Here is a 24,354-nt window from a genome sequence, read left to right as displayed (position 1 = left end):
CAGAAATTAGAAGAGAAAAAAAATTTTCCAACTCATTTTATGAGGTCAGTATTACTCTGTAAATGGAACCAGATGAAGACATCATAATTAAATAAAACAAAACAATATCTCTCATAAATGTAGGAACCTTAACACTTAACTTAGAAAATTAAATCTAGCAATATAATACAGCATGACAAGATGAGTTCATCCCAAGAATGCAAGATTGCATTTCACATACACACACACACACACACAAACACACACACACTCACATATACATATGGAAAAAATGGAAATTCTAGAGGTGAAAAATATAACAGGGGGGCAGAATTTGGGGAATGTTGGTCAAAGGCTGCAAAACTTTAGAAAGAAAAGATATATAATAACCAAAATTAAAAACATAATTAGGAGGCTAAAGAATTTGAGAACAGGAAGACATGTCAGAAAAAGATTCAGTATGAAGCACAGAAAGATGAAATGGTGGGGGATGGGGAATACAAAAAATAGGCATAAAAGGCATAACATTGCCAAGAAAATCAATGTAATTTACCATATTAACAGAATGAAGGGAAGAAATCATATAATCATCTCAATAGAAAGAGAAAATGCATTTGACCAAAATTGACATTCATGATTAAAGCTCTCAGCAAACTAAGAACAGACAGTAATTTCCTCAATCTGGTAAAAAAAAAATCTATGAAAAACCTACAGTTAACATAATAATTTAATGGTGAAAGCCCAAATACTCTCCCCAAAGACTGGGAGAAAGAACAAGGACATCCACTCTCAGCACTTCTATTCAAGTGGAGATATTAAGCAGTGCAAAAAAAAAAAAAAAGAGAAGGATAGAAAGAAAAAAAAGGGAGAAAGGAAAGAAGGGGAAGAGAGAGAGAAAAGGAAAAGAGGAGAAAAAGAAAGAGAAAGGAAGGAAGGAAAGAAGGAAGGGAGGGATGGAGAAAGGGAGAGAGGGGTGGAGAGAGGGGAGGAAGGAAGGAAGGAAGGAAAAAAGAAAGGCATACAAATTAGAAAGAAAAGAAAAAATAAAAATTATTTGCAGAGAGCATAATCAGGTATACAGAAAATCTTAAGAAACGTACAAAAAAGCCACAAAAACTAAGAAGTGAATTTAGCAAGGTTGCAGGGTATTTGTAGAGTACCAATAAACAAGTAGAAGGTTAAAATTTTTAAACACTATTTATAATAGTATATAAAATCATAAAATATTTAGGAGCACGTTTAACAAAATATAAGATCTGTACACTAAAAACCAGCAAATATTGCTAAAAGAAATTAAAGAAGACCTAAATAAATGGATAAATATACCATGTTCATGGATGAAAAGACTCAATATTGTTAAGATGTCAATTCTCCCCAAATTAAACTATACAGTCAATGTAATCTCATTCAAAAATCCAAGCAGAGGTCAGATGCAATGGCTCACACCTGTAATCCCAGCACTTTGGGAGGCTGAGGCAGGCAGATCACCCTGAGGTCAGGAGTTTGAGACCAGCCTGGCTTATATGGTGACACCTCATCTCTACTAAAAATACAATAATTAACCAGGCATAGTCACACATGCCTGTAATCCCAGCCTCTCAGCAGGCTGAGGCAGGAGAATCACTTGAACCAGAGAGGCAGAGGTTGCAGTGAGCTGAGATCATGCCACTGCACTCCAGCCTGGGCAACAGAGTAAGACTCCATCCCCCACCCCTCCCAAAAAAAAAATATCCAAGCAGATTGTTTTGTAGAAATTACAAACTAATAGTAAAATTTATATGAAAATGCAAAGGTACTAAAATAGCCCAAAAAATTCTTTAAAAGAACAAATCTGGAGTACTTACACTACATAATTTTATGTATTAAAATAGCCCATAAAATTTTTAAAAGAGCAAATCTAGAGGATTTATACTACATGATTCTAAAATACACCATAAAGCTACAGTAATCAAGATTATGTGATATTGGTGTAAGGATAGACAATGAAACAAAATAGAGAGTTTAGAAATAGACACAGACATATATGGTTAATTACTATTCAACAAAAGGGTCAAGGTAATTCAATACGGAAAAGATACTCTTTTCAACAAATTGAACTGAAACAACTGGATATCCTTAAAGGAAAAACAAATCCAACCCTTACCTCTTGCTATATACAAAAATTGATTCCAAATAGATCATATACTTAGATGTAAAATCTTAAACTATGTAACTTCTAGAAGCATAGAATTTCTTTACAACCTTAGGAGAGACCCAAAAAAAGGACCACAAAAGAAAAAAAAAGATGAATTTCAATTAATTTATCAAAATTAAAATCTCCTTCTCTTTGAAATACTTGAACAGGGAAGCCCCTGAATGAGAGAGCATATTCACATTATGTTGACAAAAGTCTTATATTTTGAACATACAATATAATAAGATAATAAAATAAACACCCCAATTTAAAAATGAGCAAAAAGTTCATTGGTAACTTCACATATACACACAAAGGGTAAGCAAACCTGAGAAGGTAAGAATGTAGAGGGAAAGATAAACATATGAAATTAGTGGTTACAGTAGCCACAGAGCACAAACAATGAAAATCTGACCTAAGAATTATACCCTTTCATCAGAAGCAAAATTAAGTTATCTCTGAAGGAATCCATCATACCAAGTCTCAAACTAGGTTTATAGTTTTTATATCTATTGTCTTGAACACAATAAAAAACCACCACACAAACAAGAAGACAAGAAAACAAAACAAAAGAAACAACAGACAAGAGAATCAGAATCTCCAGGGATCCAGAACACTGAGTCATCAGAAACAGATTTTAAAATAATTATGCTTAATATGTTCTATAAAGTAGAAGATAAGAGAATATCATCAAAGACCTGGAAATACACACACACACACACACACACACACTCACACATACATATGGACCAAATGGAAATTCTAGAAGTGAAAAATATAATGGGGGGTAGAATTTGGGGAATGTTGGTCAAAGGCTACAAAACTTTAGAAAGAAAAGATATATAATAATCAAAATTAAAAACATAATTAGGAGGATCAAGAATTTGAGAACAGGAAGACATGTCAGAAAAAGATTCAGTGTGAAGCACACAAAGATGAAATGGTGGGGGACGGGGAATACAAAAAATATGCATAAAAGGATGTACGAGAGAAAGGTCTAACATAAATGCCATTAGAATTCCAGAAAGAGGGATGAGAATGTGTCAGAAGCCACTTTTGAAGAGATAAGGAAACTTCCAGTTACAACCATAATAAAAAGCTGGTATTGAACTTATCTTTCCACTGGACAAACTGGTTTCAGACATTGGGCATAGATACAGCACAGGGCTGCTCTCTTTTTTAAAAAGTAAAGCATACAAGTTAAGTTCTACATTCACCTTGGCTTTCTGCCTGGTGATATTTCCAAAATGCAGCATAGAAAAATGGAACTCAGTAAGAAATCAGCGTTTTTGGTGGGTAGAAGAAACAGATTTTCAGTGGGTAGAGAAATCAAAATAAAGAAATGCTAAGGCGGATGGAATTTGTGAGTAAAGGTAGAGAACAGGAGAGCTGCCAAGAAGAGGTATCACAGATCAGTGGAAGGGCATCCCTCAGGTCTTTGGCCCGCATGTGCTCAGAGCAAACTTCTGCAAGGACTAGCAGAGAACTCTGCTCAATGGTTGAAAGCAGAACAGAGATTTTGGAGGTCACAAAGGGCTAGGTATATGTTGTATTTCCAATGTAGCCAAAGCAAAGAGCTTTAGTGAACACATCAGAAATTCAGGAGACAATAGTTTGTAACAGATAGGTCACACCTTAGGAATAAAGACCGTGCTCTAGGCCTAAGTTTAAAAATTTGTAGACATAGAGTTGTTCATAGTAATCCTTCACTATCCTTTTAATGTCCATGAGATCAGGAAATAATAATATCTATTTCCTTTCTGATATTAGAAATGTGTGTCTAATGTCTTTTCCTCTTTTTCCCTGGTTAGACTGGCTAGAAGCTTATTGATTTTTTAAAAAACAGTTTTTAATTTTGTTGATTTTTCTCTGTTTTCCTGTTTTAAATCTTACTGACTTGTTCTCTTATTTTTGTTATTTATTTTCTTATGCTTACTTTAGGCTTAAATTGCTCTTCTTTCTCTAGTTTCCTAAAGTAGAAGACTATAGCATTGATTTTACATGTTCCTTCTCTCTACTGTATGTCTTCAGTGCTGTAAATATCCCTCTAAACACTGCTTTCACTACATAACACAAATATTGAAGATAATGCTATAGGAGTCATAGTTATACACTAGGACTAAAGGCAAAACTGAAATATACTTGGCTTAACAAGTTATAAATCTAAGTCCTTGGGAAGAGAAGGGCAGAGAAGGAGAGGCTGGTTAACAGGTACAAACAGATAGAAGGAATAAGTTCCAATATTTGATAGTAGAGTAGGTTGACTATATTTAACAACAATCTATTGTATATTTCAAAACACCTAGAAGAGAGAACTTGAAATGTCCCCAATGCATAGAAATAATAAATCCTTGAGGTGATGGACACCCCAAATACCATGACTTGATCATTACACAGTCTGTGCAGGTAACAAAATATCAGGCCATAACAAAAATGTATGGGATACTTTACATCCCATAAAAATGTACAATTAGGCCAGACACAGTGTCTCATGTCTGTAATCCCAGCACTTTGGGAGGCTGAGGCAGGAGGATCACTTGAACCCAGGATTTTGAGACCAGCTTGGACAACATAGGGAGGCCCATCTCTACAAATAATAAAAAATTAGCCAGGTGTGTTGGTCATGCCTGTAGTCCCAGCTACTTAGGAGGCTGAGGTGGGAAGATCACTTGACCTCAGGAGTTCAAGATTGCAGTGAGCTATGATTGTGGTGCCATTGCACTCCAGCCTAGGCAAGAGTGAGGCCATGTTAGGAAGGAAGGAAGGAAAGAAGGAAGGAAGGAAGGAAAGAAGGAAGGGAGGGAGGGAGGGAGGGAAAAACAAAAAAACAAAAATATGTACAAGTAAAATTTGTTTTAAAAGACTAGAGATCAAGAAGCCTATAAAATCTGAAAATTTAAAATAAAAATAAATAAATAAAGCTAAGCCTTAATGCAAGAAGGTGATCCACCAGTAACTTCACACCAGCAAATACAAAACACAAAATACAATGCTTTTTAGAATAAATAAAATAGTTCAGAGTCTCTACAACATATTCTTTACAATGTCCATCATACAATAAAAAATTTACAAGACATGTGAAAGGACTAGAAAATGTGATCCATAATCAAGAGGAAGAGTGAAAAGAAGCAAATGACCTAGACTCATTTCAAATTAAAAATAAGAATTTTAAAATAAGTAGTTCAAATATGTTAAAGAATATACAGAAATAGATCATTCAGATGAAAATTCCCAGAGAGAGATGAAAACTGTAAAAAATAGCTAAAAGAAAATTCTAGACCTAAAAACATAATTAGAAAAGATAGCATATATAAAATTACTAACTCATTGACTGGACTTTTAAAAAATATTGGACGCAGCAGAAGAAAGGATCAGTGAACTTGAAAAATTAATACAAATCCAAACTAATGCACAGGTAAACATTTTTTTAAAATGGAGTATTTGATACCTCTGGAAAAAGTACCAAATATTTTTTTAAAGTCCCAGAATGAGAGGAGAAAACAGAAATGGCAGAATAAATATCTGGATAGAATAATACCCCAAATTTTTCCAAAACTGATGAAGAACACAAAACCACAGATTCGAGAAGCTCAGCAAACCCCAAGCAAAATAAGTACAAAAACCACCACACTCAAGCAGAACATAATGAAAGTACTAAATACCAAAAATAAAGAGAAAATCTTTCAAAGAGGCAGAGAAAAATATCATACTACATTCAGAGGTACAATTACAAGAATAATACGTAATTTCCTATTGGATACAATGAATTGATACCTTTAAAGAGTTAAATGAGAGAAGCAATGTTCACTAATTACAATGGAATTACCATAGATATCAAAACAAAAAGGTAACTAGAACCCAGATATTTGCAAGTTAAACTACTCTCCTAAATAACACAGGCAATAAAGATAGAGCAATTAAAATGTTTAAATATTTTTAAATGAATGCTAGTAAAGACCCAAAATATCAAAATTTGTGGGATGCAGCAAATGTAGAACTTAGAGGGAAGTTGGTAATTTTGAATGGATAATTAGAAAAAAATTAATGTTGGAAATAAACAATCTAATTTTTTAATCCCAAGAAGCTAGGAAAAAGAAGAAAAAATTAAATTCAAGAAAGTAAAAGAAAGGAGATAGAAAAGATAAAAGCAGAAAACAATGATACATACAGAACACAACTTTTATCATTTTTCTGTTTTTTGTTTATTTGTTTTAGTTTATGTAAGCATTTGGTGAAATTTAAGAACTGGTCATGCACGGTGGCTCATGCCTGTAATCCCAGCACTTTGGGAGGTGAAGGCAGGTGAGGTGGATCACGAGGTCAAGAGATCGAGACCATCCTGGCCAACATGGTGAAACCCCGTCTCTATTAAAATACAAAAATTAGTTAGGTATGGTGGCACATGCCTGTAATACCAGCTACTCGGGAGGCTGAGGCAGAAGAATTGCTTGAACCCGGGAGGCAGAGGCTGCAGTGAGCCGAAATCGCACCACAACACTCCAGCCTGGTGACAAAGTGAGACTCTGTCTCAAAATAAATAAATAAATAAATATGAAAAATAAAAACTATTCAGAATAAAATATCTAAGTCAACTGGAAATAAAATTTAACTTTCTGAAACTGATATAAAGGAGATTTGCAAAACCCTACAGCTAATAGCATGCTTAATGGTGAAATATTCCCTCAAGTTAGGAACAAAGCAACCATATCTAATATGGCTTGGATTTGTTTCCTCACTCAAAATCTCATGTCAAATTGTAATCCTCAGTGTTGGAGGAGTAGCCCAGTGGAAGGTGACTAGATCGTGGGAGTGGATTTCCCCTTTGCTGTTTTCATAATAGTGAGTGAGTGTACAGAGAATTGGTTGTCTAAAAGTGCGTGGAACCTCCCCACCACCTCTCCCTCCTGCCACCGCTTGAAGATGTGCCCGATTCCCCTTAACCTTCTGCCATGATTGTAAGTTTCCTGAGGCCTCCGCAGAAGCAGAAGCCAATATAACCCACAGAACCATGAGCCAATTAAACCTCTTTTCTTTATAAACTACCCAGTTGCAGGTATTTCTTTATAGCAGTGTGTGAACAAACTAATACAGGAAATTCATACTAGAGAAGTGGGGCATTGCTATAAAGATACCTGAAAATGTGGAAGCCACTTTGGCACTGGGTAACGGGCAAAGGTTGGAACAGTTGGGAAGGCTCAGAAGAAGACAGGAAAATGACAGAAAGTTTGGAACTTCCTGGAGACTTGTTAAATTGTTGTGACCAAAATGCTGATAGTGATATGGACAATGAATTCCAGGCTGAGGCAGTCTCTGATGGAGATGAGGAACTTATTGAGAACAGGAGTAAAGGTCACTCTTGCTATCCTTCAACAAAGAGAATGGCAGAATTGTGCTGCTGCTCTAGGGATCTGTAGAACTTTGAATTTGAGAGAGATGATTTAAGGTATCTGTCAGAAGAAATTTCTAAGCAGCAAAGCATTCACAATGTGGCCCAGCTGCTTCTAACAGTGCATACTTATATTCATAAGCAAAGAGATTATCCAAAACTGAAACTTATATTTAAAAGGGAAGCATAACATAAAAATTTGGAAAATTTGCAGCCTGACCATGTGGTAAAAATAAAAACCCATTTTCTGGGGAGGAATTCAAGCCAGCTGCAGAAATTTGCATAAGTAAAGAGGAACCAAATGTTAATATCCAAGACAATGGGGAAAATGTCTTGAAGGCATTTCAGAGAACTTTGTGACACCACCTCACATGGCAGGCCCCGAGGCCTAGGAGGGAAGAATGGTTTCATGGGCAGGGCCCCACTGCCCTGCACAACCTCAGGACACTGTTCTCTGTATTATAGCCACTCCAGCTCCAGCTGTGGCTAAAAGGGCTCCAAATACATCTCAGACCACTGCTCCAGAGAGTGCAAGCCATAATCCTCTGTGGCTTCCATGTGGTGTTAAGCCAGAGGATATGCAGAGGGCAAGAGTTGAGGCTTGGGAGCCGATGCCTAGATTTCAGAGGATGTATGGAAATGCCTGGATGTCCAGGCAGAAGTCTGCTGCAGGGATAGAGCACTCATGGAGAACCTCTACTAGGGCAATACGGAGTTGAAGCCCGTACACAGAGTCCCTATGGGGGCACTGTCTAGTGGAGCTGTGAGAAGAGGGCCACTGCCCCCCAGACCCCAGAATGGTAGATCCACCGATGGCTTGCACCATGCACCTGGAAAAGCTGCGGGTACTCAACACCAGCCCATGAAAGCAGCTGCAGGGGATGTACCTTGCAGAACCACAGGGGCAGAGCTGCCCAAGGCCTTGGGAGCCAACCCCTTGCATTAGTGTGGCCTGGATGTGATACATGGAGTCAAAGCAGATTATTTTGGAGCTTTAAAATTTAATGACTGTGCTGCTGGGTTTCGGACTTCATGGGCCATGTAGCCCCTTTGTTTTGGCCAATTTCTCCCTTTTGAAAAGGGAGTATTTACCCAATGCCCGTATCCCCATTATAATCTGTAAGTAACTAACTTGTTTTTTATTTTACAGGATCATAGGTGGAAGAGACATGCCTTATCTCAGATAAGACTTCAGGCTGTTGACTTCTGAGTTAATGCTGGAATGAGTTAAGACTTTGGAAGACTGTTGGGAAGGCATGATTGTGTTTTGAAATGTGAAAAGGACATGATATTTTGGAGGGGCCAAGGGTGGAATTATATGATTTGGATTTGTGTCCTCACCCAAATCTCATGTTGAATTGTAATTCCCATGGTTGGAGGAGGGGCCTGGTGAGGGGTGATTGGATCATGGGGGTGGATTTCCCCCTTGCTGCTCTCATGATAGTGAGTGAGTGCTCAGAGAATTGGTTGTTTAAAAGTATGTGTACACACTTCCCCCACCAGCCATGTGAAGATGTGCCTTCTTCCCCTGCACCTTCTGCCATTATTGTAAGTTTCCTGAGGTCTCCCCAGAAGCAGAAACCTGCATATCCCACAGAACCATGAGCCAATTAAGCCTCTTTTCTTTATAAATTAACAAGTTTCAGGTATTTCTTTTTAGTGGTGTGAGAACAGACTAACGCAATATCCATTCTTATCAATTCTATTCAACAGACTCTGTTGTGAAAGTACTGGACAATAAAACAAAGAAAGAAAACAGCAATAAGTGATATAAAGATTTGAAAGGAAGTAGCACAAATGACACCATTGCCTATACAGAAAATCCAACTAATAAACAAACTACTAGAACTAATAATTGAATTTAGCAAACTCATGAGATAAAAGATCAATATGTTAAACTCAATGGGATTTCCTTACACAAGCAATAAACAATTGGAAATTAAATTTTAAAATAATGCCATTTATAATGGCATAAAAAATTCAAACACCTAGGAATTCATTTAACAAAAGAAATGTAAGACTTCTACAGTGAAAAATACAGAGCACCACTGAGAGAAATTTTAAAAGACCTAACTAATAGAAAGATATACCACATTCATGGGTTCAAAAATCCAATATTGTTAAGATGCCATTTCTTTCCAAATGGAATCACAGATTAACACAATCCAGATTAAAATCCCAGCAGGATTATTTTGGCAGAAATTCTTGTTGTTGTTGTTGTTGTTGCTGCTACTGCTGCTGCTGTTTTTAATAAACAGGGATAGGGTCTCACCATGTTGCCCAGACTGGTCTTGACCTCCTGGCCTCATGTGATCCTCCCACCTCGGCCTCCCAAAGTGCTAGAATTACAGGTGTGAGCCACCATGCCTGGCCTTTTTTCGGGTTTAGTGGGGTTTTTTTTTTTTCGACAGAAATTGAAAATTGAAAGCTGATGCTAAAATTTAAATGGAAATGCAAAGTCTCTAAAATAGCCAAAGTAGTCAAAGAAAAAGAACAAATATAGAGATTTGAACTATCTGATTTCAAGGCTATAACATAAAAGTATTTAAGACAATTGTATTGGTGTACAGACAGAGACACAAATAAATGAAAACAAACACAGTCCATAAATAAACCCACAAAAATATGACCAAGGGGCCAATATAATTCAAAGGGGAGAAAATAATCTTTTCAACAAAGGGCACTGGAAATAAGGAAATATAAATCAAAAGGAAGACAATAAGCCATAGCCATCATACACAAAAATTAAACTTAAGACAGATCATAGACTTAAATGGAAATATAGACCTTCTGGAAGGAGAAAATCTTCACAGACTTGGAGAAGGCAAAGACTTCTTAGACAGGACATGAAAGGCATTGACCATAAGAGCAAAAATGATAAATTTCAGTTTACCAGATTAAAAACTCATGCTCATCAAAATAGACACTGTTAAGAAAATAAAAGAGTAACCCCAAGACTGGAATAAAATATTTGTATTATATAAATCTGACAAAAGACTTGTGTCAAACTAAATAAAGAACAACTACATATCAACAACAAAGAAGATAAAGAACCCAATCAATAATTGGTAAAAGACTTTCTCAGGTACTTCATAAGATATAGGAATAACCAATAATTATATAAAAATGTGCTCAACAGCAGTCATCAGAGAAATTTAAATTAAAGCCACAAGATACACACTCACCAGAATGGCTAAAATTAAAAACACAGACAATTGCAAGTGATAGCAGAGTGGAGAGCAACTGAAACTCTCATAAATTGTTGGATGAAATGTAAAATGGCATAAACACTTTAGAAAACTGTTTAGATATTTCTTATAAACTCTATGACCCAGCAATTCCAGTCCTAGGTATATACCCAAGAGAAATAAATGCATAAGTCCACAAAAAAACTTGTATAAGATATTCATAGCAGCTTTATGTATATTGGCTAAAAACTGAAAACAACCCAAATATACATCAATATGAAGGTTGATAAACAAATGACATATCCATGCAATGGAATACTTAGCAATAAAAAAAAGAACTACTAATATCCACAATAACATGGACTAATCTCAGTAATATGTTGACTGAATGGAGTCAGAAATGAAAAAATGTATCGTGTTTGATCTCCATTTACCTGAATACCTGAATTAGATGAATATACGAATTATGTAGAAACCAGAATAGTGACCACTTCAGAATGAGAGAAGGGGATGGTGTTTGGAAAAGGCATACCATTACTTTCTGAGTTGATGGAAACATTCCATTGTCTTTATTTGGATGACGACTACATGAGCATTATACATTTGTCATAATTGACCCAGCTGTATATTTGATACTTGTGCATCTAACTTATGTAAAATATACCTTAATAAAGTACTATCACTAACAAAAGAGAGATTAGCCTGACAATTTTCCAGTGACAAAATACATCAAGCCACAGATCAAGTCCTATGAACCCCTCCAAAAAGACAAACATACATAATATCATAACTAGATATATCATAGCAAAGCTGCCAAAAATAAAAAATAAAGAGAAAACTTTTAAGACAAAGAAAAAAAAGTTTACCTTCAAAAGAGTAATAATTGGCAATTGACTTTGATAGAAAGTCAATTTTTATAGAAACAATGAAAATGAGAAAATCATGAAATACCTTCAAAGTATGAAAAATAAAATGACTGCCAATCAAGGCTAGCCTGGCCAAGATGGTGAAATCCTGTCTCTACTAAAAATACAAAAATTAGCCAGGCATGGTGGCAGGTGCCTGTAATCCCAGCTACTCAGGAGGCCGAGGCAGGAGAATTGCTTGCACCCAGGAGGCAGAGGTTGCAGGTAGCTGAGATCGTGCCATTGCACTCCAGCCTGGGTGACAAGAGCGAAGCTACATCTCAAAAAAAAAAAAATTGTATACATTGAGAAAATAGCCTTAAGAAACAAAGGCAAAGCAAACATTTTCAGACAAACACTAACTGAGAAAACGTATCTTCAGTAGAATGGCACTAAAGGAAATATAAAAGGATATTATTTTAAAAAACTTAAATCCCAGATAGGAGCTTAGAGATACAAAAAGGGGAAAATAGCAAGAAAAAGGAAAATATAATCTAACTGATGCACTGAACAACAGTAATTATGTTTTGTAGAATATATAATATGTATATATATAAAATAAAGTATAGCATGGAAGTCAGGAGGGAGTAAATGGAGTTAAAATCTTCTGCCACTTTACGCAGAAATATAAAAGTACTACTTTATACTGGACACTGATAAGTCAAGAATGCATGATATAATCTCTAGGGTAATGATTGAAAGAATAGTAGAGGACTAAATAACTTACTAAGCCAAAGATGGGGTGATGAAATATTTAAATATACTTAATCAGTGCAAAAGAGGCAAAAAAAAGAGAGAGAAAAGAAAAAAGAAGCAGGAAAAATAGATCACAATAGAAAATTGTGGATTTAAAGTCAAATATACCAGTAACTACATTACATATATATGGGCTAAATGCTCCAATTAAAAGGCAAAAATCATAAGTATTGAGTTTGAAGAATTATATGCTGATTACAAGACACACATAAAATATAAGAATACAAAAAAATTGAAAATTAAAAGATGGGAAAAGTTATACCATGCAAACACTCATGAAAGCTGGTATAGCTACATTAGTATAAGACAAAGTAGATTTTAACACAAAAAGTATTAGAAGAGATAAAGACATGCACTTCGTAATGGTAAAAGTTTCAATTAGCTGGGAAGATACTGCATTCTAAACTTGTATACACCTAATAATGCAGCCTGAAAATATATAAAGCAAACATTGACAGAACTACAAAGAGGAATAGACAAATCCACAGTCATAGTAAGAGATTTTTAACACCCTGCTCTTGGTAACAGATAGAAGAAATGGGCAAAAATATAATGAGAATATACAGGATATGAATTAAACAATTACAAATTTGATTTCATTGACACATGTAGAACACTGCACAAACAACTGCCAAATAGAAGTTCTTTTTACATTCTTGAGTTCTTTTTAAGTTCTTTACACAGGAACATTTACAAAAATGACCATATGTTCAACCCTAAAGAAAGTGTTAAAAATGGCAATGGAATGAATACAAAGTATGTTATCTGACCACAGAAGGATAAAGCTATAAATCTCCTTCTAAATGACCCATGGGTCAAAGAAGAAACCATGAAGGATTTAGAAATCAGCATAGCACAGGATTTAGGAATCAGCATAGCACAGTGAGATTTAAGTCACTGCAATAAGGCAAGAAGACATAAAAGGCTTATGGATTGAGAAAGAGATATTAAATGTGTATTATTCAACAATAATATAATTGTGCATATTAAAGTAATTTTAAGCAAGACTACCATTATAAATTATTAGAAGTGAAAAGTGACTTAGCAAAGTTGCTGGATACAAGACCAATATACTAAAAATTAATTGCATCTACATACTAGCAACAAAGAGTTAGACAATGTAATTTTTAGAACATATATAATTGACAATAATATTCTAAAAATAAATATCTAGGAATAAACTACGTGAGAGATATGCAAGACATCTACACATCTACATCTAGTAGAAAACTAGAAAAAGGATTGAGGGCAACTTAAAAAAGCCTAAATAAATGAAGAGATATACCATGTTCATGGATTGGAAGATTCAATATTATAAAGAAGTCAGTTTCCCAAATTGATCAAGATTATCTCAACACAGACTCAAGACAATCCCAATCAAAATCCTAGCAGTATGAGTGTTTGTATATGTTTAACTTGACAAATTCCTTAACTTAGCAAAGAGCTAGGAATAGGCAAGATATTATTGAAGGAGGAGGAAGAAATGAAGGAGGAGGAGGAGAAAGAACAGAAAGAGGAGAAGGTAGGTGAAGACAAGGAAGATGAAGAGAGCAATAATAACAAGGTAAAGGACTTGCACAGGTGGATTTAAAATTTTATTATTAAGCTACAGTAATTAAAACAGTATGGTATTGGTAAAAGGAGAAATAAACCAGTTGAACTAAGAATCCAGAGACAGAATCATTTTTAAATAGACACTTGATTTATGACAAAAATGGTACCACAGAATAGTAAGGAAAGAATAATATTTTCGATAAATAATGTTGAGCCAACTGGCTATCCATAAGAGAAGAGATTGGCCATTACCTCATACCATATAGAAAAATTAATTCCAGATACATCTAAAAGATGAAAAACTGAAAAACAAAGATTATAGAAGATGACAAAAAAGCATTATAATTTTGGGGTAGGGAAGGATTTTCTTCGATAGGACATGAAAAGGATTCAATATGAAGACAAAGAATGCTAAGTTGAAAATATTAAAATAACTTTAATGATAAGACATTATTCAGAAAATAAAAAAACAAGATATTTGCAACATATGTAACTGACCAAGATCATATAAGAGGATGTTCGAATGGCAAATAAACATAGGAAGAAATGTTCAGCTTCACTAGTAATCAGGGAAATGCAAATTATAATCATAAGATACTTCTACACACCCTTGAAAATGGCTAAAATTTTTAAAACCAGCAAAACAAATAATAACCAAAATGTGGAAAATAAGACAAAAAGAACTCTCATACACTATTAATGAGAGGACAAATTAATACAGCTACTTTGGAAAGCTGTTTGCCATTATCCATTAAAGTTGGATGAATGTACATCCTCCAATCCAGGAATTCCACCTTAGGCACCTAACAGAAATGTATGCAAGTATGCACCAAAAGACGTATACAAGGATGTTCATAGGAACATTATATATAAAAGCCAGAAAGTGGGAATAATCCAAAAGTCCACTAATAATAGAATGGATAGGTAAACTATGGTACATTCATTTGGTAGAATAGGCACAGCAATAAAAAAACGAACAAAGTACAGTTATCCTCAACACCATGAACAAATCACATACACACAACACACACACACAAATAAATAATGGGTTATTCCATTTCTATAAAATTCTAAAACAGACAAAACTAATCTTGGGTATTGGAAGTCATGTCAGTATTTACCTTTGGGGTGTAAGAGGGAACATATGGTAGGAGGTGGTCCATAAACACTTATAAATTTGTGATTTTCTGCATGTATACAAGGCACAGGTAAAAAAGTTTTAAAACATTTTTAATTATGTAGAGATAAGATTGAGTTAATAAAAAAGATAACTAAGAACTCAATGTGACATAAAAGAACTGGTAGACCTTCTTGCACTTAACTTGTATACAACTCAAAAATCCAATTGTACTGATGTGATATTTGGTATCCTAGACCAAAATTTCACCTTGTAGTACTGTCTTGAGTTATTCTCTATCTGCTTTTGCAACAGTCTGTGTCTTAGAAAGGTACAGTCCCTGTCTTGGAAATGTGGAGTCTGTTTCTTGGAGATGTACATCTTGTGTAACATCTTTTGTCCTATAGTTCAAATGGAAACTAAACAATAACTGCTGCTGTTCCTTACTAACAAAGGCTAAATTATTTTCTAGTTGGGACACTGTAACAGGAAAATTGCTAAATAATTTTAAATAATTTCTTTCTCTCCCACAGAAGCAGAGAAGCATAGAACAACATAATGGCTATTTTCATTGTCAAGAAACTTAAGTTACAATTTTTTGCATTTTTTTTAAACAGGAGAAAAAGTCATTTTAATTATATACATACACATGGGAGTCCCATAAAAATATGAGACATCAATTTTTTGCATCTTTTTTTTTTTTTTTGAGACATTGTCTTGCTCAGTCACCCAGGCTGGAGTGCAGTGGCACGATCTCAGCTCACTGCAAACTCCGCCTCCTGGGTTCACACCATTCTCCTGCCTCAGCCTCTCGAGTAGCTGGGACTACAGGCGCCCACCACCACACCCGGAATTTTTTTTGTATTTTTAGTAGAGACGGGGTTTCACCATGTTAGCCAGGATGGTCTCGATCTCCTGACCTCGTGATCCACCCACCTCGGCCTCCCAAAGTGCTGGGATTACAGGCATAAGCCACCGTGCCTGGCCAATTTTTTCCAACTTTAATGCCAAAATAATTGGAGCAGTTGTTGTTGATATACACTAATAAACCAAAAAGGAACAAACACTGTAGATCACCAAATTCTTATTATTTGATCTTCTTTGTATGAGCTGTAAATATTCCTATGTTAACTATGTTTAGAAAATAATATATAATTCCTACACATATATGTGAAGTTAAAATTATGGTGAATTACTAACAATCATTAACCCTGTGTGTTCATAGTGATTCTTTAAACTTTCCTGTGTTTGACATCTTTTATCATAAATAGTTGGGAGGAGCCTTGTGTAATTACATACAATATGATCTTAATTATAGTTTTTAAAGTTCACCAAAACCTGTAAATAAACCAAAATGTTAACAATAGTCATTTCTGGATGGTGGTGTTGTTTTTCCTCCTTACATATTGCTATAATTTTTCTTTTTTTTTTTGAGACGGAGTCTTGCTCTGTTGCCAGGATGGAGTGCAGTGGTGCGATCTCAGCTCACTGCAACCTCTGCCTCCTGGGTTCAAGCGATTCCCCTGCCTCAGCCTCCCAAGTAGCTGGGATTATAGGCACGCACCATCACACCCAGCTAATTTTTTGTATTTTAGTAGAGATGGGGTTTCACCATGTTGGCCAAGATGGTCTCGATCGCCTGACCTCGTGATTTGCACACCTTGGCCTCCCAAAGTGCTGGGATTACAGGCGTGAGCCACTGCGCTGGCCACATGTTACTGTAATTTTTCTATAAGTAAATTTTCCTTTTTAAAAAAAATTTTGCTTTTTATTTTTTTAAATTTATTTTTATGTTTTTGAGATGGAGTCTTGGTCTGTCGTCCAGGCTTCAGTGCAATGGCGCAATCTTGGCTCACTGCAACCTCTGCCTACCAGGTTCAAGGGATTCTCCTGCCTCAACCCCCCAGTAGCTGGGATCACAGGTGTGCACCATCACGCCTGGCTAATTTTTGTATTTTTAGTAGAGCTAGGGTTTCACCATGTTGGCCAGGCTGGTCTCCAACTCCTGACCTCAGGTGATCCACCTGCCTCCACTTCCCAAAGTGCTGGGATTATAGGCATGAGCCACCACACCTGGCCAAATTTTTACTTTTTAAAGAGGAAATGCTGTAAATCACTGGGAAAACAAACAAAAGTTGCTGGTTACTAAGAAAGCATTTCATCTTTCAGCTTCTAAGTTAATAAAATCCATACAATTTTCATTAAGAATATTTGGGGTTATAGTGCCATTTCAATACTGATGATACTCTTTGGTATGTCTTGCAGTAGGCATTGCAGACAATTTCTAATGCTTTACCTAATGTTTAATTAAAGAACTGAATTGAAAAAAGTGATGTAACACAGTTAAAGTAGAAAAATGTGGGGCTCAAATTCAATCTGTGCCCTTATTATTTGCGTGAATTTAGGCATGTTACTTAAACTCTATGTCCCACTCCTCATTTGTAGAACAGAAATAGGACAACTGACTTCCCAATATTTTTGTAAGGTTTAATTGAAAAAACATCTGTAAAACCTAATATGGTGCCTGGTCCATAGATTGTCTTCAATTAGGAGAGGGCTAAAAAAAATTAGATAATATCATAAGCAGCTAAACAATGTCTGACCAGCAGCCGGTGCTGGATAAGTAGTAATCTATAGACCGGAATGATTTTTTTTTCTGTGATCTTTTGTTTCCTACACAGAATGCCATGGTCTACTAGAATGGGAGTTTCAAGAGAGCTACTTCCCCAGTACTTAGGACAGTGCCTGGAGGGCAGCATCCCATAACAGGCATCCCATAACAGACTGCTGAAAGAATGGAAGCATGACCATATCATTGCAAGGATGGACTGAAGAATGAATGCCCTCAGACAGAGACATCTTGGTACGCTAAGATGAAAGTTGCTCTGGTTGTAGTGGGCATAGGCTGAGCTATTTCAGTGAAGACAGGTTTGACTGAACCTTTCTCGGGGCAATGGCCACGGGGATGGGTGGAAGTGGCTGTCAGTTTGCTGGGTTTTTGAGATGCTCTGAACAGGCAAATCTCATCAAGTGGCTTCTCCATCTAAAGCCTGTGCCTGGCGTCCCTTTGCTGTTAGGATAAAATCCAAACTCCTTCCCAGGCCTATCAGCCTCTCTGCTCACCTCTGGCTACTCTCCTCCTCTCACTCCAATGTCTGGCTACATTGGACTTTTTCCAACTCCTAAATACTATCATGCTATCTTCTGCCTGCAGTACGTTCTGCCTTGCAACTCACACTTTATTCACTCATGCCTCACCTGTTTCTGACATCTAGTGTGTACATATCCTTCAGGTATCAGCTTAAATGTCACTTACTTGAGAATCTGCCTTAACAAATACCCCTTCCCAAACTTGCCCACATCCCGTTGAGGTTAGAGACCCTTTCTGTGTGTCCCCACAGCTCTCTGTATTTGTTCTACTTTAGCACTTATTACCCTGTAAGGCAGTTTTGGGGTCTTTCCCCAACAATTAGAATGTAAGCTCCAAGATAGTAATGATTTTCATGTTTTCTTTACTGTGTCACCAAAAGCACCTAGAATAATGCCTGCCTAATAGTAGACACTCCATAATTATTTGTTCAATAAAATGAATGGATTTCCATGTCTAGATTGTAGTAAGTTCCATGAGACCTGGTTTTGTGTTGGTTCCTGTATTATTAACAGAAAGTACAGTGTCTGGCACAGAGTAGTTACTCATCAAATATTTATCGAATAAATAAATGTTATTTAATACTGATTATCCATTTATACTTCACGTAAGTGCTTATTTCAGGGATCGAATGGGAAGGAGTGTCAAATATTTCAGTTGTTTCACCTTTTATTCTATTAATGCTTCCGTATGTTGTGCTGCTTTTACATTCAAATCATTCACTTAGCAACACTTAAACATTCTCTGCTATCTGTGATATACAGCACCTATGATACCAATTCCCATTTTAAAAAATTTACTTACTATCTACTTTCATTGTTTTTATTATTGTTACCATGTATTTGGGGCTTAGAATAAGCCCACCGAGGGCCACCAAAAGCCCAAACAACAAGTATTACCATCTCTAACACTTGATTTTAAGTCTTTCATCGGGAACGTAAATCAGACACCTGAATTCAGTTAAATCCCCTTGAAAACCACCTCAAATCACCTTTGTAAATAACAATAATGTGAACAAATAAGTAGATTCTCAGAACATCAGTGTGCAATCCTACAATAACTTGGAGAAAAGTCAACCTTGCAAAAATATCTCTCTCTCTCTCATTTTCAGAAAATTATACCTACAATTAAGCAGGGCAAAAAGGTGAACAAGGGCATCAAAAACTCCATTAGCCATAGGTTTCTTCTTTGATTTAATAATATATATACATAAACAACCTCCTAGGACCTGGAGGTTGTTGATTTGTTTGTTTGTTTCGCAGGATTTTTTGGTAGATATCTGTCATTATATTTAAAGTTAATGTTCTTTTCTCATTATTAATTACATCAAAATTCATTCCCTGTTGAATGGCTGAGCAACCAGGCTATCGGGGTCATTTTTTTGTTTGTTTTTTGAGACAGAGTCTCACTCTGTCACCCGGGCTGGAATGCAGTGGCTTGATCTCGGCTCACCACAGCCTCTGCCTCCTAGGTTCAAGCGATTCTCCTGCCTCAGCCTCCCAAGTAGCCGGGACTAGAGGCACGCGCCACCACGTCCGGCTAAAATTTTTTTGTATTTTTAGTAGAGACGGGGTTTCACCATGTTGGCCAGGATGGTATCAATCTCCTGACCTTGTGATCCACCCGCCTAGGCCTCCCAAAGTGCTGGGATTACAGGTGTGAGCCACCACGCCTGACCTATTTTTTATTTTTTATTTTTTATTATTATTATTATTATTATTGAGACAGAGTCTGGCTCAGTCACCCAGGCTGGAGTGCAGTGGCACAATCTTGGCTCATTGCAACCTCCTCCTCCTGGGTTCAATTGATTCTTCTGCCTCAGCCTCCTGAGTAGCTGGGATTACAGGCACAAGCAACAAAACTGGCTAATTTTTACATGTTGGCCAGGCTGGTCTCAAACTCTGGACCTCAGGCGAACCGCCCATCTCAGCCTCCCAAAGTGCTGAGATTACTACAGGCATGAGCCACTGCACCCAGCCTATCGGGGTCATTTAATTTTTTTTTTACAGAGTCTCGCTCTGTAGCCAGGCTGGAGAGCAGTGGTGCGATCTTGGCCCATTGCAATTTCCGCCTCCCAGATTCAAGCAATTCTTGTGCCTCAGCCTCCCAAGTAGCTGGGACTACAGTCGTGCACCACCACGCCCGGCTAAGTTTTGTATTTTTAGTAGAGACAGGGTTTCACCATGTTAGCCAGGATGGTCTACATCTCCTGACCTTGTGATCTGCCCGCCTTGACCTCCCAAAGTGCTAGTATTACAGGCATGAGCCACTGTGCCCAGTCTGGGTCATTTAATTTTTATTTAGTGCATGAGCTGGTGATATTGAAAGTGCTGCAAGTCTTCTTATCAGAGCAGAATCTGCTAGTTGGGGTTTCTGCTAAATGATGAGCAAATTTGCAGCATCACTCTCACTGCTCATCCCTGTGGAGTGATTAATGGTAGCCAGAGTTAAGACCCTCAGCCAGTGGTACAGCAAATGGGACTGAGACTTAAGGCAATTTGCCCTGAGGCCATAAATGCTTTTGAAATTGATTTGAATTAATTCATCTTTAAACCACTTAGTTTCAGAAAGGATTTATGACCATGTCCAAAGGCATAGAAAATATAATCCAGCAAGGTAAAAATGTATGTATAAGTAGGTGAGGCCAGTGTGGCACAGGAGAAATACAGATGTGGCATCACAGGGCTCCTCTCCTCTTACCTGTGTACTGCAACCCCCTGTACTCGCTTATTGCCCCAGGAGGTTTTAAATTGGGCCAGTAGTGGAAAAGCATTTGCACAGCTGGAGGCTTCACTTGTGAAGGCCCATACGCAATCACATACAAAAGATCCTAAAGGAAACAGCAAGCATATTTTGACTTAGCATCATGAAATAAAAAGAAAGGTAGAGACTTCAATATTACCAAAGCAGCGAAAATTCTAATGGAGGGATTGAAGTGAGTAATTTCCCTGGAATCTCATGCAGACATGTTTCATAGATTAGATCACGTCAAAACATTATATTTTAATGATTTATTTATTTACTGGTCCTTCTGTAAATGAGCCCTCACAGGTAGAGTACAAAGTACTTTATCTTCTAACAAATTGATCTCTAATCAGATTGATGCTAAAGAAAGATTTTAGAATAGCATAAGACAGTTTGCCAAATACCATATTTGAAAAAACATTTCCCTAATCACATTTCTTAAACATTCACATCTCCTATTTGAAAGAGGACACATTCTCAAGCAACCTTTCAAATTAAATAAAATTGTTTGTCATAACATATAATATTAGCTTAATTCCAAGAATAAGATACATTCAATTACTTTATCCATCAAGACACGATGTTCTTAAAGTACCATTTCTGCTCTAAATGATAATTAACCATTAAAGAAAGAATTATAGGTTCTGCCACATCAAAATAATAGGACGTCAATAAATTTGACCTAAACAACAGTTTTAATACGTAAACAGTTTTTACTGTATTATACAAATTAAGTTTGTGACTATGGGTTAAATTTGACCCAAAACTTACTTTCCAGACTTCTTGTTTATATTTCATGAGGCATTCCAGTAATTGACAATGATACACTGTAATGCAGAAAATGTAATTCATACATGAAATGTAAATACCAGACAAAACATCCTTTGATATATATATAAGAAATTACTTCAATATGACTTTTCAGTCTCTAATCATTAAATTAGAAATAACTTCTCTCCATATATTCATACTTTAAAAATACCACATAAGCCCTTGACTTTATCAAGCTTTGTCCCAAGGTCCTTGAGAAGTATTTCATGCTTCATGTTAACAATGGAAATATTTTTAATGTCGGTAGTAATCATACATTCATAAAATAAACTTGTATCAACATAAGATCTACATAAGAAAAAAAACTAGCCCAACAGAATCATAATAAAAGCTCACATTTATTGAGCATTCATTATTTGCTAGATACCGTAGAAAGAGCTTTATATGTATTATCTCACAATTGCTATGGTGCAGTTAGGAAACTAAGCCTCAGTTTCCAACTTGCCCAAGGTTGAATGGATAGGAAGTGACAGACTTGATGGATTAGAGTGGGGTTTTATAATTTCATCATCAGTTCCATCTTATAGAGGAATTTTTAAAAGCTACATGACAGCAAGCTTCCTTGATTTGCCTATCTTCACTTGGGGAACGAAGATATTTTCAACCTAGTTAGATGCCTTTTGATACCTTCCCTAATCTATATTCCAGGCCTATGCTGACATTGAAGCAGTTCACACTTTATTCACCAATGACCTCCGTGTCCTTCAATCCAATGGACATTTTTCAGTCCTCATCTTACTTGACTTTTCAGCCACATTCAGTAGTGCTGACTACTGTCTCCTTTTTGAAACACTCCTTGGCTTCATATGAATGACCCTCCCGTCACCTGTGGTGGACAACACTGTTGCTACTCAACTGCTGTCAACACCCTTTTTTTCTTGTCCATTTGCCAACTGATATGGTTAAGCTGTGTCCCCACCCAAATCTCATCTTGAATTGTAATCCCCAGGTTTTAGGAAGAAACCTAATGGGAAGTGATTGGATCGTGGGGGCAGTTTGCCCCATGCTGTTCCCGTGATAGTGAGTGAGTTCTCCCGAGATCTGATGGTTTCATAAAGGCAGTTTTCCCTGCACTTGCTGCCACCATGTGAAGAAGGTCTTTGCTTCCCCTTCACCTTCTACCATGATTGTAAGTTTCCTGAGGCCTCCCCAGCCATGCGGAACTGTGAGTCAATTAAACCTCTTTTCTTTATAAATTACTCAGTCTCTGGCAGTTCTTTATAGCAGTGTAAAAACGGACTAATACACCAATACACAGACTACAAAAGCAAGATACCTTCCCAAAGCCCCTTGCAGCTAGAGGTGGCCACATGACTCAGTTCTGGACAGTAAGAATGAAGAGAAAATCTGCTGGGGAGCTTCTGAGACATACTTTCTCCCTCTGATAAAACAAAAGAGGTACACCAGGAGACTTTTCTCTTAATGACTCTGCTTGATCCTATTACCTGTTTTGTAGTTGTATGAGGTTATAATAACCTCCACAGTGGTAGCCTTCTTGCAAACATGAGGGGAATTCCAAGATCTCAGCCCCCTGATATTGTGGAGCTATCTTCAGGACTTCCTATTCAGTAAACAACCAATGTGCTTATACTTTAAAGCCTCTGTCAGCCAAAGACATCTTAACAGATGCAACCTCTCTGTCTCTTTGGAGAGCTCATCTCTTCCACTGGGCCATTATCTGTTGAAGTTTCTGAAGGCCTAGTCACAGAACCACTCCACATTTCTTTCATTCTCTGCTCTCCCCTAAGCAATCTCACACTCACACACAACTTCAGCAGCCATCTATATGCAATTCAGTGAAGGTCACTGGACACTTGTGTGTGGGCTCAAAGTTCATTATCTCTAGTCCAAAGCTCTGTTCTGAGCTCCAGACCCATAATACAACTACCTAATTACCAGCTCCTATTAGGTGTCTCAAAGATACTGTGAACACAACACGTCTGAAACAGATCTCAAGATCTTCCCTCAGAGGCCTGATATTCTTCTTCCAATGCCTCCATTATCAGTGAGTAGAACCACTGTTACAGTTTGCATCTGTGTCCCCACCAAATCTCATGTTCAGTTGTAATCCCCAGTGTTGGAGGTAGGGCCTGGCAGAAGGTGATTGGATCATGGGGGTGGGTCCTTCATGAATGGTTTAGCACCATCCCTTTGGTGCTGTTCTCATGATAGAGTTCTCACAAGATCTGGTTGTTTAAAAGTGTGTGGCACCATGTCTGTAATCCCAGCACTGTGGGAGGCCGAGGCGGGTGAATCAAAACTCCTGAGGTCAGGAGTTCAAGACCAGCCTGGCCAACATGGTGAAACCCCATCTCTACTACAAATACAAAAAATTAGCTGGGTGTGGTGGTGGGTGCCTGTAATCCCAGCTACTTGGGAGGCTGAGGCAGGAGAATTGCTTGAACCTGGGAGGCGGAGGTTGCAGTGAGCTGAGATTGTGCCACTGCACTCCAGCCTGGGCAACAAGAGCAAAACTGTATCTCAAAAAAAAAAAAAAATATATATATATATATATATATGTATGTGTGTGTGTGTGTATGTGTGTATATATATATATATATATATATATATA

General features: G+C 36.9%; 1 protein-coding gene across 20 annotated transcripts in view; it reads right to left on the bottom strand.

Annotated features, from left to right (window-relative positions):
• UNC79 (unc-79 homolog, NALCN channel complex subunit) overlaps positions 1–24,354 on the bottom strand; it is a 374,208-nt gene that overhangs the window by 189,593 nt on the left and 160,261 nt on the right. For 18 of the 20 annotated variants that reach the window (XM_063793093.1, XM_054666247.2, XM_054666242.2 and 15 more), the window contains 2 exons: positions 21,723–21,778; positions 20,907–21,036 (listed from right to left, as the gene is read on the bottom strand). The exons of the other annotated variants lie outside the window; for them this stretch is intronic. In XM_063793093.1, coding sequence (XP_063649163.1) covers positions 20,907–21,036; positions 21,723–21,778 — 186 coding nt within the window. The remainder of the gene's footprint in view (positions 1–20,906; positions 21,037–21,722; positions 21,779–24,354) is intronic. 20 annotated transcript variants of the gene reach the window in all.

Source organism: Pan troglodytes, chromosome 15 (genome assembly GCF_028858775.2).
Source record: "Pan troglodytes isolate AG18354 chromosome 15, NHGRI_mPanTro3-v2.0_pri, whole genome shotgun sequence".
Classification (NCBI taxonomy): domain Eukaryota; kingdom Metazoa; phylum Chordata; class Mammalia; order Primates; family Hominidae; genus Pan; species Pan troglodytes.
The sequence above is the reverse complement of the archived record's forward strand: the minus strand, read 5'-3'. Positions and strand labels throughout refer to the sequence as shown.